General features: G+C 42.6%; 2 protein-coding genes across 2 annotated transcripts; both read right to left on the minus strand.

The window, feature by feature from the left end:
- Nucleotides 1–2,029: 2,029 nt before the first annotated feature.
- Nucleotides 2,030–3,671, minus strand: GPR135 (G protein-coupled receptor 135; the record flags this gene model as incomplete). The annotated part of the gene is made up of 1 exon (XM_081314326.1): nt 2,030–3,671. Exon 1 carries the CDS (start codon nt 3,347–3,349, stop codon nt 2,030–2,032), a length of 1,320 nt encoding a protein of 439 aa, XP_081170452.1. The 5' UTR covers nt 3,350–3,671.
- A 1,313-nt stretch (nt 3,672–4,984) lies between these two features.
- Nucleotides 4,985–12,530, minus strand: L3HYPDH (trans-L-3-hydroxyproline dehydratase). The gene is made up of 5 exons (XM_081313829.1): nt 11,945–12,530; nt 9,391–9,560; nt 8,545–8,667; nt 6,202–6,339; nt 4,985–5,719 (listed from the first exon to the last, which is right to left on the minus strand). The coding sequence occupies exons 1-5, from the start codon at nt 12,465–12,467 to the stop codon at nt 5,594–5,596; spliced, it is 1,080 nt and encodes a 359-aa protein (XP_081169955.1). The 5' UTR covers nt 12,468–12,530; the 3' UTR covers nt 4,985–5,593.
- Nucleotides 12,531–13,054: the final 524 nt, after the last annotated feature.

Raw genomic sequence — 13,054 nt, forward strand, 5'->3', positions numbered from 1 at the left:
CTGTTTATTTTATGACATTTACTGTAATTCATAAAAAGTAAGCAACTACAGGTAGTCCTCGACTTACAGCCACAATTTTGCCCAAAACTTTTGTTGATAAGCAAAAGAGTTAAGTGAGTTTTGACCCATTTTACAACTTTTCCTGCCACATTTGTTAAGTGAATCACTGCAGTTGTTAAGTTAGTAACAAGGTTGTTAAATGAATTCAGCTTCCCCACTGACTTTGCTTGTCAGAAGGTTGCAAAAGGGGATCCCCTGGACACGGCAATTGCCATAAATATGAACCAATTGCTAAGCATCCAAATTTTGATCATGTACTAAGCATGGGGATGCTGCAACAGTTTTAAGTGTGAAAAAATAGTCATGTCATTTTTTTAATGCTGTGGTCACTTCAAATGGTCACTAAACGAATGGTTGTAAGTCACAGATTACCTGTATATATAGCTTGTAAGCTTCCTCAGATCAACCTAGGCAAGCTTCATCAAGTACAGTGCACATGAACCTAACTGGGATAAAAGATGGAGAGGGTTTAGAAGGCTAATACTCATAATCATATCCATCCTTTCAATGAAACTCTGACACTCTCAATATAATGAATACTGTGTTGTGTAAAACTAAGGCTAAAAAATGCTTCTATGGAAAAAAATCATGGTCCACTCCAGACAAACTAATTATAGTGCAGTAAATCTGAAAAAGTCAGAAACAGGAATTTGCTTTTTTATCAAGTTCTTAAAAATCAGAGCATTACAGGTCTGGATGTACTTTTAGAGATTAGTCCAATATTCATTAACTCCCTCATTCATTCATTCATTTATCTGACTTAGATGATGCCAGACTCCAACACACACTGACTTGTTATCAGCAGTACAAGAGTTCAAGGAAAGCACTCTGAACATGGCATCGTCCACATAAGCAATTTATTTATTTATTTTATTTTAATCCCATTTATATCCCGCCCTTCTCCGAAGACTCAGGGCGGCTTACAATTTAAAGCACAAATCAATGTGCTTAGCAATAGCCTTCATTCTATGTATATGCCTGCTTATTAGGGCTTTCCCCCCACCCCCAAGCGGCATTATTACAAAGTCAGCTTATTGCCCCCAACAATCTGGGTCCTCACTGATTTCAGTCCCCACTGATTTCAATGGGAATTAATACACATATGGCTTTTGAGGAAACATGCACAGAATTCTGCTGCAAATGTCTCCTATTGAAATCACTGGAACCTTAATTGGTGTGTTAAAATTTTTGGTGGACAGTCATATTTATTTTTAATTGTACAAAATATTTTCTGAAAGTACACTAGCAATAAATTATCGCAATAAATTGTCAAAAAAGCACACTATAAACGAGTAAAATTTAGAAGAGCATTTTTTCTGTACTTAAGCTGTGATATTTCATTACTGCGAATGCTACTTCATCAACAGACCAGCTTACTCAACAGGGCTTGTGACAGCAGGCCTAATGATGAGTAATATTTTCTTTCACATATCCAGTCTAGTAGTATGATCCTGAAATGCTCATCTTTCCTCAAGCGATTCACCTCTTTTTTGTTATTATTATCTATTATCTCTAATTTCTCTAGAATTCTTGATTTATCCTTTAGCTCAGTGCTAGTTAACCGATCCCTCAGTTTATGTTTGCCCAGCATATTAAGCCATGATTTTCTCAATCCAATTTTCTAATTCACACAACACACTAGGTTAACATGTGCTTGCCTAGTGTGCAAGTCAGTATGTCATGGATACAGCTATAGCATTGTTAAATCATCACCTAATAAATGTTCAAATCCAACCTTATAGCTTTTAACTCTTGCTCTCAAGGAGGCCTTATATAGCAAAAATGAAACTGCCATAAACCACTAAAAAGCAGATATGAGGTTCATAAGTCTAGGAGTTAATTTGATCCCTTTGCTTCACATGCCCATTTTCCAAGTTCTATTATTCTCCCTATCAGGTAACATATATCTGATTAACGTTGCCATATATCTTGCCAACAAACTAATTCCAATTCATGTAGCCATTTTGATTCAAAGGCAAGTATCAACATTGCCTGATTTGTGTGGCAAGCCCACGTCAGATGCTGAACCAGATTGCGCATCACGGCAGAAAAGAACAGCTGGGTTCTTAAAAGCCCACATAGCCACTTCTCTACCAGTGCCTGGACTGGAGCAGGTCAGAGTATTCTTTACATTGCCGCCATTGCCATGCCCATAGCTGGCATAGCGTTCTGCTCGGCTCTTGCTCTCCAGCCGATGACCCTGAACAGCCGCCAAATAGGCAGCTACAGGTTTTTGAGTCCGATAGCCTCCTTCCCGGTTGCGCCCAAGAAGAAGAGAAATGTTAGGGTTGCGGGTGGCATAGATGAGAGGGTTAATGGCACCGTTGGCCCAGGCCATCCAGCTTACCACAGTGTCTACGGTGGGGGAAAAGGAGAAGCGTCCCGTTGCAGCAGCCAAGCCTAATATACAATAAGGGCCCCAGCAGCAGATGATGGAGATAATCATGATTAGAACAGTGGTGGCCGTGCGCATCTCACCATAGAAACGCAGGAGGTGCCCATAAGTGGTGAGTGGGCGCACCCTGCTCTCGCTCAGCCGCACTGCCCGGCAGATGTTGTAGTGGCAGAAGCACATGAGGGCGAAGGGCAACAGGTAGCAAAGGACAATTAGGGTTGCACTATAAGGGGGGCCCAAATGGGAAGAGCCCCAAGGCAGCACATACATACAATGGTAGGGGGTAGGGGGGCCTGGACCGACAGGCTGCTCCTCCTCTTCCTCCTCCTCCTGGGCCAGCAGGTACCAAGGCCCTGAGAAGCCCAGGGCGGCCAACCACACAGCAGCCAGGAGCTGCGAGGCTCTTCGGCGGCCCATTTTACGCAGTGGCTGGCGGACAATGGCACAGTAGCGGTCAAAGGAGAGCAGGGCCATGGTCAGGGTGGCAGCGATGCCCAAGCCAGCGTGGAGGGTGGCGCTGGCCAAGCAGAGGCGGCGCCCGAAGAGCCAGGCCCCGTGTGGGCGCCCGCTGAGGAGGCTGACGAAGGCCAAGGGCAGGCACAGAAGGGCATCCAGGAGCTCGGCCAGCGACAGCGACAGCACGAAGGCGTTGGTAACTGTCCGGAGCTGCCGGTGCCGAGCGATGATCACCACCACGGCGCCGTTGCCCAGCGTGGAAAGCGCGAAGATGGCGAGCAGCAGCAGGCCCTGCGAGGCCAGCGCCGCCACCGTCCAGCCCCACCGCGCCGCCTCCTCGAGGTCCGCGGGTGCCGAGGGCGCCGTCCCCTGCCCGCTCCCCGCGCTTACGTTGCCGGGGGCGGCAGAAGCGTTGCTCAGCGCGGCCACCTCCTCCATGGGCAGCTGGCGCACGAAGGCGCATTCCCAGCCCGAGCGAGGCGAGCCCCTTCCGGAAAGCGCCGAGGGGACGGTGAGAAGCAGCGGCCACCGCAGGGTTTCGGCCCGGCTTCCACGACTAGGGAGCCCCGGCCTCGCTGGGCCCTGGAAGGCTGGGTTCTCGCTGCATTTTCTGGACGGAGAAGTCGGCTGTCCGGGGAAGGGGCGGCTCCGAAAACGGCGGCGCAACAGCTGGGAAAAAGCGCCCCGCTTCCTCGCGGAGCACGCTTCGACCCTGCGCGCCTCTCGCGGCAACCTGAACTATACAGGGATGCTTTGGATCGCCGCCGGCTCTCTCCACCCGGGTTACGCGCGCTCCTTCCCGGGCAGGCTGCTTCTGCGGAGAGGCGGAGGAGGATGGGGTGGAACCGGCGAACGAGAGCGTTGGGGATGCTTAGCTTTCGCTGGTGCCTTTGCCGAGCGGCTGGTTCCCTCGTTCAGCCAGCCCGGACTCGGCGGAAGAGATACGGAAACCACGCGTGTGGTGCGCTGAATTGCGGAGCAGGAGACGTTCAAGGCCGCTGACGTTTCTGCAGACGGTTGCCCGGGGAAACCATGTTATCCCTATCCGACGGTTGCTCAGGGGAGAAAGCGATGCCGCAGCTCCCTCCCCCGCCCCCTAGCTCAGGGGTCGGCAACCTCGGCTCTTTTATGACTCGTGGACTTCAACTCCCAGAATTCCTGAGCCAGCTATGCTGGCTCAGGAATTCTGGGAGTTGAAGTCCACGAGTCATAAAAGAGCCGAGGTTGCCGACCCCTGCCCTAGCTGCATCTTTTCCACTTCATCCCGAGGTCTGACTGGCGACCTGACAGGGCTGCAAGTGGCCCCTTTTAACTGTTTTACCATCCACCAGTCAAAACCTCAGGGACACCATCTCCCCTGGCCCCAACGGTTAGCAAAATTATGGCAATTACTTTTTCCCACATTATTACTCTCAGTTCAGTTTCTCAGAACATGAAAAAGAATCTGTTGGAACAGAAGTACCAACCCATTCTTGTTGGAGTGACTGAACAAATGCACAGAAGACAGGATTTCAGTAGCTGCAGCTTTTCTTAACTTTGCAAAATCTGAAACTACTGGTCTATATACATTAAGTTTCTCAGTGACTATTTAAAAAAATATTTAAAAAAAACAGAGTAGTAATAACAATCGCATCTAAAATTCTTCGTTGGGTTTCCTCATCCACCACACTGTAGCACTGGAGTGGCCCTAGCTTCCTTGCCTGGTCTGATACGCCTTGGTTCAGGAAGAGAACTTCCCAGCAACTCAGCCAAGATGGCCAGCACTGAGAGATATTGGAAATGGATGTTCAGCCACATCTGGGATAATTCAGCTTACCTACTTCCATTGCAATACATGGCTGGGCTCGGTAGATTTTTAAGGTACAAATGGGTGGGTTAATAGCAGTATGTACTTAAAATATAACAAAAATTACCTTTTCATTTGCACTTTATTTAATAAATCCATGTGTTAGCCATCAATCTTTACAGTATGCTTAATTTTAAGAAGATGATTGTTTTGCGTATCCAACATGGATAGCTGTACAGCTATGTAAGAAAAGGTCAAAATCAGATAAAACAACTTGTTTCATAAACAAGGGGAAAAACAAACTGTTTAATTCTGCATGGTTACTCAGCACTGAATCACAGTGAACTTAATGAGCTATATTCCCAGTAAAGGCCTTTAAGACTGTTTCATTTTTTAACAAATGTTAACCACCTACAATTGATATCCATAATATAATTCTAAGAATAGGTATCCTTCCCCCCACATACACACAAAAAGTCTAGCAAAACATTCCCACATTTCAACTGTCAGTGAAAAAGTAGTTATCCTCAGAAATCCTCGATCAACTTCTTTGTAAGCTGTTTTTAAATATCTACTAATGCAATTCTAATTTATTACTTACAGCATTTTGCTATCATGTTTATTAATTATCATTATAAATTATTCTAATTTACTATTGCATTTGTCCCCTACAAGGTTTTTTAGATGTCAAGAAAAAATATTTATGACATACCATTTTGCCATCATGTTCCTGCTGACCAACCAAAGATTTTGTAGTAGATATGAAAAAGCTCAACTTTGGCTACACTGTGTTCTTATAATTATTTATATTAATTATCAGTAAGAAATGAAGGCCAATACAATAATCAAAATTAAACAAAAATGCATCTTTTTCATCGGAGTCATTAAAAAAGCAATTACTTGAGAAAGAAACCATATTTCAGTGGATCATTTTCTTCAAAAGTGAATGTTGACGTTCCGGTATAAAAAGATTCTCCTGAGACTTCTACTATAACAGCATTGTGATCACCACATTTTGTTTCCTGGATTGGAAAAACAAGTGTTTCAGATTAAAAAAATAAACCTGCTCATTAGATCAGTAATACAATCTATAAGCTTTTGCAAATAACAAACATGTGAGGAGACATACAGTATATACCCAGAATGAAAAATTAAGTGATAATTAAAAACATAATTCTCAACACTGGACAATTCTCAACGTTATGCAACCAGAACAGCCATCAATATTTTTTCTTTAACTTCCCTGTTGTTTCATATTCTCTGAATGTTAAAAATTGTATTGGGCTGCACTGGGGAAAAATCCAAGTTGGGAATCTTGCACTGGTCCTTCAGAATCATTGCTCTTAATACTAGATAACTACTTCCTCCTCCTGAAGTAGATTCTGAGTCCACTTTAATGCTACCCAAGGAAAAGCAACTCTTTCAGTCAACTAATGCCATATTTTCTAAAAAATAACATACACAAACTCTTCCCCATTCCTCAAAAGAAAAGTTTGGTATTTACCTTTATTGCTTTTCCAGTGAACAAGGAACCAGTTGAACTGCTTCTGAAAGTCCTGGTCTGGGTCAGCTGAATTAATCCTTTATGATATTGTAAGGCAATGCGAGCAGTCACACCAGATCCTGTAGGACTTCGATCAACCTATTTTAGAAGTATATGACCTGCTGTATTTTTGTTCATTGTTCTATTATATAAATCAACAATTATATTCATATCTATGCTTATTCACTTTCATCTTCACACTTTCCTTTGGAATTCACCATTCCAATTAAATATGATGGCAATAATTATGTTTTGGGGGCTAAAACATTCTAGAATAAGGCTGACTGGGCAAGAATACACTGGCGGGCAACTTCCTGTAAATAAACAGAGCAAACCCCACTCCCTCTAGTACTGAAGTTGTTACCTAGGTTGTTAATGAAATGTCTGCACAATAACAATCAAGCTCAGAGAACACCAAGGATTCTGCCCTAAAATAATATTGACCAGCTTATTATTCAGTACTAATATGAAGAGGTTTTGTGCCCAGAAAAGCAGAATTCTGTCTTTATAAAGTCTGTGCAGAAGGAAGACATCAGTGACACGCTAGATATTGCACATCAACCCCGACCATCATGCTGGGTGGGTTTTAGAAGTTGTAATTCAATATTTAAAGCTAGTGTATCATGCTCAAGGCCCTTAGCCCTACAGATAATCCTGTCCAGCCTGTGCCTCATTCAACACCAGCAGGAAAACCAGCTAGTAGTCCCAAAGTTGCTTTTTCATTAGGCATCTGGACTTTCTTTTTTCTCTTTGAAGACATTTCGCTTCTCATCCAAGACGTTTCTTCAGCTATGACTGGATGGTGGGGAATGGAAGGATTCCAGTCAGAGCTGAAGCTTCTTGGATGAGAAGCAAAACGTCTTCAAAGAGGAAAAAAAGGAAGTCCAGTTGCCTTGTGAAAAAGCACCTTCGGGGACAATCATGACCTGGATAACTGAGAAACTCCATAGACATCTAGAAGTAAGGCAGCCACTGGTTGGTCCTAAACAGGTACTACCGGTCTTACACATAAGCTAAACAGGCTACACCACCTGCTCTGTCTCAAGGGACCACTCCAATTCACATGAAGGCAGTTGGGTTCACTGCAGGATCAAGGAGAAGCAGGCCTCCCCATTTATCTGCTGCCCGTTGCCCTTCTGCAACTTTTTCCAAGCTTATTCTGCTGTTCAGTGCTGAGGCTCCGCACAACATTCCCTCCATTGGTTTTTTAATTTATCAGGTGGGAGTTGCACTTGGTTGGGGATCCCTGGCCTTTCCTTTAAAAGCAACTTGAAATTGATTAAATTTTCAGGAATTATAGTTTCTTACAAAGGATTTTTTTTCTTAGAATTTTCCCACTAGTCTACTTTTTTTCGGATCAACCAAATATTGATCCATTGTTTGCGAAAAAAGCTTGACCAACTGGCTTGTTGTCTTAGCCTGACATCTTGAGCTGCCCCAAAGTCACCTAGCAGCTTTTACCGGTGTGCCTAAAGCAGGAGTAGAACTCAGTCTCCTGGTGTCTTACCTGGTGCCTTAACCAATACACCAAACAGGCTTTGGCAATACTTGACTAATTAAAACCAAATTTTGCCTTTCTTCTTTACAACATTGCCAATACCTGTTTTATTTCTTGGCAGAAATAAACTCAGGCATAGAATTCTTGGAAGATAAATTCTTATGATTAGGTTCAACTACACTGCTATTCAATATATTTTATTGATTTTTTGGTTACATGAAAAACATCACCAGGAACTGGCTGAAGTGAAATGGTGAAAAGGTAGCTCTTTTTCACAGTACTGTTTTATAAAAGCTAGGGCAATACACCTTTTTTAAAATGCATTTTTATACTAGACAGTTTTGTGTTTGGTACTCATTCTAGAATCCTGAAGGATCACAACTCTTCTCAGCAGTATGTCCAATCTCACTTCCCATTTCATGGTAATTATCAGAGCCTTTTTTCAATAAGCATCATCCATGATAACAGGCATCTATGATGTCTTTCTTGTTGTAACTTCTGGATTTTCTTGAAGCCATGTGTTAGATTTTAAGCTAAAATGAAACTACTGAGACATTTATTCTCTTATAAGAGCTAGGACAAATAGAATTTTTAATGGTTAAAGCAGACATTAAGATCTGGCTTCCCTTTCATATTGCAGATACTACATATCCTCCCACTCTAGGAAAAGTCATGGTGGGTACTTATAGTTTTCCCCCTGCTATTTCAGGACTCCGATGGACAAAGATTCAGTTGAGGCCTATTCAACTAAGGGCTATGTTTTAAAGATAACAGCTCAGGATATTACTTCATGCATGCTTTATTACCTGTGCATCTGCAAATACACATATATTACTTGTAGGTTCATCACTAAATTCATCTTTTCCATCTGTCAGTATAGTTCCATAAATGAAAGCCATCTCTTCAATAAGAGGGTGGTGAACTTTGAACTAGAAGAAACAAAATATTTTAGAGACTTTTATTAAAATATAACCAACGAAAGGATCTAACTGCTTCATTACAGTATCAATGTCCCTACTCTGACACAGATTTGAGTATTTCACTGCAATTTCTTAAATGAAAAACTAGTTGGAAATATTGTGAACCAGGTTTTACATTTGTATTAAAAAAGAAATCAGATATCAGAAGATTAATATAACAACCATCTAGTCAGAAGACTGGAAAAGGAATTATAACTGAATATACCATAGTTTCAGCTTTTGTTGGAACACTTTTAAGTTTTGATCTATTACTCTATATAAGAAGAGCTCTGAAAGATTAAATCCAAAGCCATCAAGTCAAGCACTGCTCATGGGTGACTGATCGATAAAAATTTTTGAAGAACTGTAGCTGATACGCCAATAGCAATCTTCTTCCAACATTCCCCACGAGTTAGTAGTTAAATAAGGTATCAGGCATCTAATAACTAATTCCCCAATTGTTCCTATTTCCAACACTGCATTTATTCAGAATGGCTAGAGTACAGAAATCTGTTTTTAAAGCAAAGTTATTTGATATATTATTATTCTGGAAAAAATTATTTCTGACTGCTGACAGTATTTTGAAAAGGTTAATTAGATTTTCCTTTCATTTCAAATAACTCACTGATCTGCAAAATGATGCATTTATATTTATATTTATTAAATTACAATACAAAGCCATGTTAAATGTACCTGAGCCTTTACAGCTTCAGTTACTGCAGTTGCTGCATCTACAAGATCCCTAATTTTTGAGGAACATACATCAAGGCCTAATTGTTCAGCACTGAGAAATGCATAGAAAGCACCCCCATAGCCAACATCAAGGAGGACTTTTCCATAGTCAGGAACATCAATGGTTATATCTGATGATCAGGTAAAAACAAAAAGGAAGGGAGACAAGAGATAAAAGCTATATAAATATCATCAGTGTTTATTAGTTTTACATTTATTTTGTTCAATAATTTATTCTTAAGGCAACTCCCTCAAAAGAATGTTAAAATCTGGAATCCAGATTCCTCATCTACCCTAACAATTAATGCCTGAAGATTCCCCAAATATAGTGATACTTCCTTCCTGCGTTGTTATTTTTTTCCTGGTTTCAATCTTATTAGTGCCGTTATTCAATCTTATTTATAGAGAAAATTACATTGGTGGCAGGATACCATATGCTACTTCTAATTTGTTATTGAGATACAAGATGTTTCATCTTCAAAAGAACCTCAAGATCAGAAAGTAAGTAAAAATTACTGTAGTGATCTATGGGAACTACAATCAAATGACATAACTATAATCACAATGACACAACATACGTGGGGTAACTGCGAGTGATTTGATTAATACAGGGATCTACATGAATTTAAAAATAAAACGTACAGGCTCACTAAGGTAATCATGAGAAGCAGTGTAGTACAGAGAAGCATTCCTTCCATGAATCAAAGTTAAAGCCTAAGGAATAGCAGAAAAGAGGTTAATTACAATAGATTTACATTATCAATCACCCAAAGCATGCAGGTCACAAAACAAGTTTTCAATTTTCCAACTGAGCTATACCATTTTATATCAGATAAAATTCATATCTGTGACCAAATAATTATTGGATTAGTTAAGGATGCCAACATTTAAAATATTCTATTATTATATTATTCTACTCTCAATGTTTAGCTCTTATGATTCTTTAGGGAAAAAAACCCCATAAGACCTATGTATAAAAACAAGGATGTCAAATGGCGGCATGCGGGCCGGATACATCATGTGCAGGCCATGCCCACCTCAGCTCTGCAAAGGCAAATGTCGAGGTACGTCATGTAATGCAATCACGTTTGACACCCATGTGTAAGAATAACTTATAGAGGTATTTATACCTGTGTTTCTTAAACCATTTTCCCTCAGGACTTTTTCTACCTTTTATAAATAATGGAGGACCCCAAAAGGTTCCTGTTAGTATAGGTTACATTTATTGATATTTATCTTTAAAAAAAATAAAACTGATACATCTGATTCTATCATTTCTCTTGAACGTTTGATGGGATATTTGATATTGTATTATTTTTTTTAACAAATGGCAAACAATTTTAACTGCGGATCCCTGAGAGGATTAGGGGAGACCCTCTGAAATCCTAGGACCAAGAAACTGAATTTGACAAATTAGCTCAGTTCTAGTGATGACAATACATACAGCTAGTAAATTGGGAAAGATGACTAATATTTGGAACAATCAAGTTCTTTCTCTGGCTATTTTATATGCTTCAGATTTTAAACATCACCTTTTCATTTGAGCTTAATATCTGCTTTCTTCATAAAAAGGAAAAAACAGTAGATTTCTGTTGGCTGACTTGACCAGTATAGCAAACCCCAACTTAAACCCTGGTCATTTCCCAGATAAAATATTGTTAACATATTCTAGATGGGCCTGCCTTTGAAAAGCATCCAGAATCTGCAGCAAGTACAAAATGTGATGGTGCAGGAAGCTATGTGCACTCCAAGATCAGTATACATTACACCTCAGCTTCGTAAACTGCATTAGTTGCCAGTTTGCTTCTGGTTGTGAGGTCTTAGTTATTACCTATAAAGCTACATCTACCTGTCCCATCAGATCTGGCAGAAGGGGCCACGTTTTCCATTCAATGGGACCCAGAAGAGCTTTTTCTGTTCTCCTGCCTTCTGGAACTCATGAGGTCACACTGGAAGCCCCTGAAGACATGGCTGTGTCATCACACCTGGGGATCCCAGGGACATGGGCAGCCTGCAAGATGGTTGCATTGTATTGTCTATAAACTGTTAAGCGGACACATTCCTACACTTTTATATTTTAATTTATACAAGCGTATCTTTGCTATTTTAACTTGTGAGCTGCCTAGTCTCACATGAGATGGGCAGCTATATAATCTTAAATACATCACACCCTTAAAATGTCATTTAAGGATAAAAAGTTAAATTAACATTGTTCAGGCATCTTCCACACCTGTGGATTCCAACTCCCGACAACACCCGAGCCAACTTGGCTACTGCCTAGAATGCTGGGAGCTGAAGTCCATCTACTTCTGGAAGTTGCCCTACGGCAGGGGTAGGCAACCTCGGCTCTTTTATGACTCATGGACTTCAACTCCCAGAATTCCTGAGTCAGCATAGCTGACTCAGGAATTCTGGGAGTTGAAGTCCATGAGTCATAAAAGAGCCGAGGTTGCCTACCCCTGCCCTACAGGCTTAAGTCCAAGAGCTGATCAGAGTAGCACCATTGCATCCCTACCGGTAGCCGCGGCGAAGGCAGGCACGCTGTGGAAACGAACGCGGCTTCCACTGCACTGCCCGTCCCAGGATGCAAAAGCTTTGACGGGCCCGCAGGGGCAGTGAATGGTGACGGCGGTCTCGCCGGGGGAAGGCGAGGGCTGGCAGAGGCCGTAGTCGAGGGCAAAGCGGCCCAGGCAAAGGACGGCGTGGCCGCACATGGGGCTCGCGCCCTCGTTGTGCACGAAGAGGGCTCCAAGGGCGGCTTCGGGCAGCTCGCTGGCCACCACCACGGCGCCGTACATGTCGCGGTGTCCGCGGGGTTCGTGCATCAGCAGCCGCCTCACACAGTCCAGCTCCGGGGAGTCCAGCAGGCGACGCCGCCGACTCAGGAGAGGCAGCTCAGGCCCGGGTTCCAGCAGTCCCAGCCCGCCGGGCACCACCACGCGGAGCGGCTCACCTCCCGCGTGCATCTCCACCGTACGGATGGTCTGGCTGCCTGGCTCGCGCGGGGGCAGCCAATCACCGCGATCGCCAGCCGACATTTTGAACGGCTTTTCTTTACAAAGCAACGACGACCGATCGTCCCTTTAGACAGCGCCACGCCCCGCCCCCCGAGGCCCGCCCACCGACGCGTCACGAATGGGCGTCATCGGAATGAGAAAGGCAAACCCTTTGCGCGGTTTTGTAGCTGGGGTATTTTGGGAGTTTAACTCCAGGCATCTTAAAAGTTGTCGATGTTTAGAAGCGCTATCAAAAACTGAACACGAACGGGCTAGTGATCCAAGATTATAAATATCCCTTTCCAACACGAAAAACTACTGCAATCCTTTTTGCTCGATCCCAGCCTTGGTCAAACCGTAGTTCTTTATATAGTTATAATTCGAATGTTAGCTATTTAATTAAAAATATGTCCACATTTTCTTTAAAACTGCACTGCTTTTCATCATCCAGGTTTATGGATATTGGACCAAAGCAGGATAATGGAGAAGTAAGCCCATATCTTAAGGCAGATGTGCAGTTGCGGCTTTCCTCTGTTGCCAGTATTGTCACACTGCTTCCTGGTGCAGGAGCAGATAACATCCTTCTCTTTGAACTTTCAACCCATTGCAAATGCGCCTTGGAATCCCCA

Source organism: Vipera berus (genome assembly GCF_964194415.1).
Source record: "Vipera berus genome assembly, chromosome: 1".
Taxonomy (NCBI): Eukaryota; Metazoa; Chordata; class Lepidosauria; order Squamata; family Viperidae; genus Vipera; species Vipera berus.

Excerpts from the sequence above, each read along its gene's own strand:
- L3HYPDH (XM_081313829.1), bottom strand. The coding sequence starts at position 12,467 with ATGTCGGCTGGCGATCGCGGTGATTGGCTGCCCCCGCGCGAGCCAGGC. Across the intron at positions 9,561-11,944 it reads TGCCTTCGCCGCGGCTACCG|ATATAACCATTGATGTTCCT; the intron begins GTAGGGATGCAA and ends CCTGATCATCAG. Across the intron at positions 5,720-6,201 it reads TCACTGGAAAAGCAATAAAG|GAAACAAAATGTGGTGATCA; the intron begins GTAAATACCAAA and ends TTTCCAATCCAG.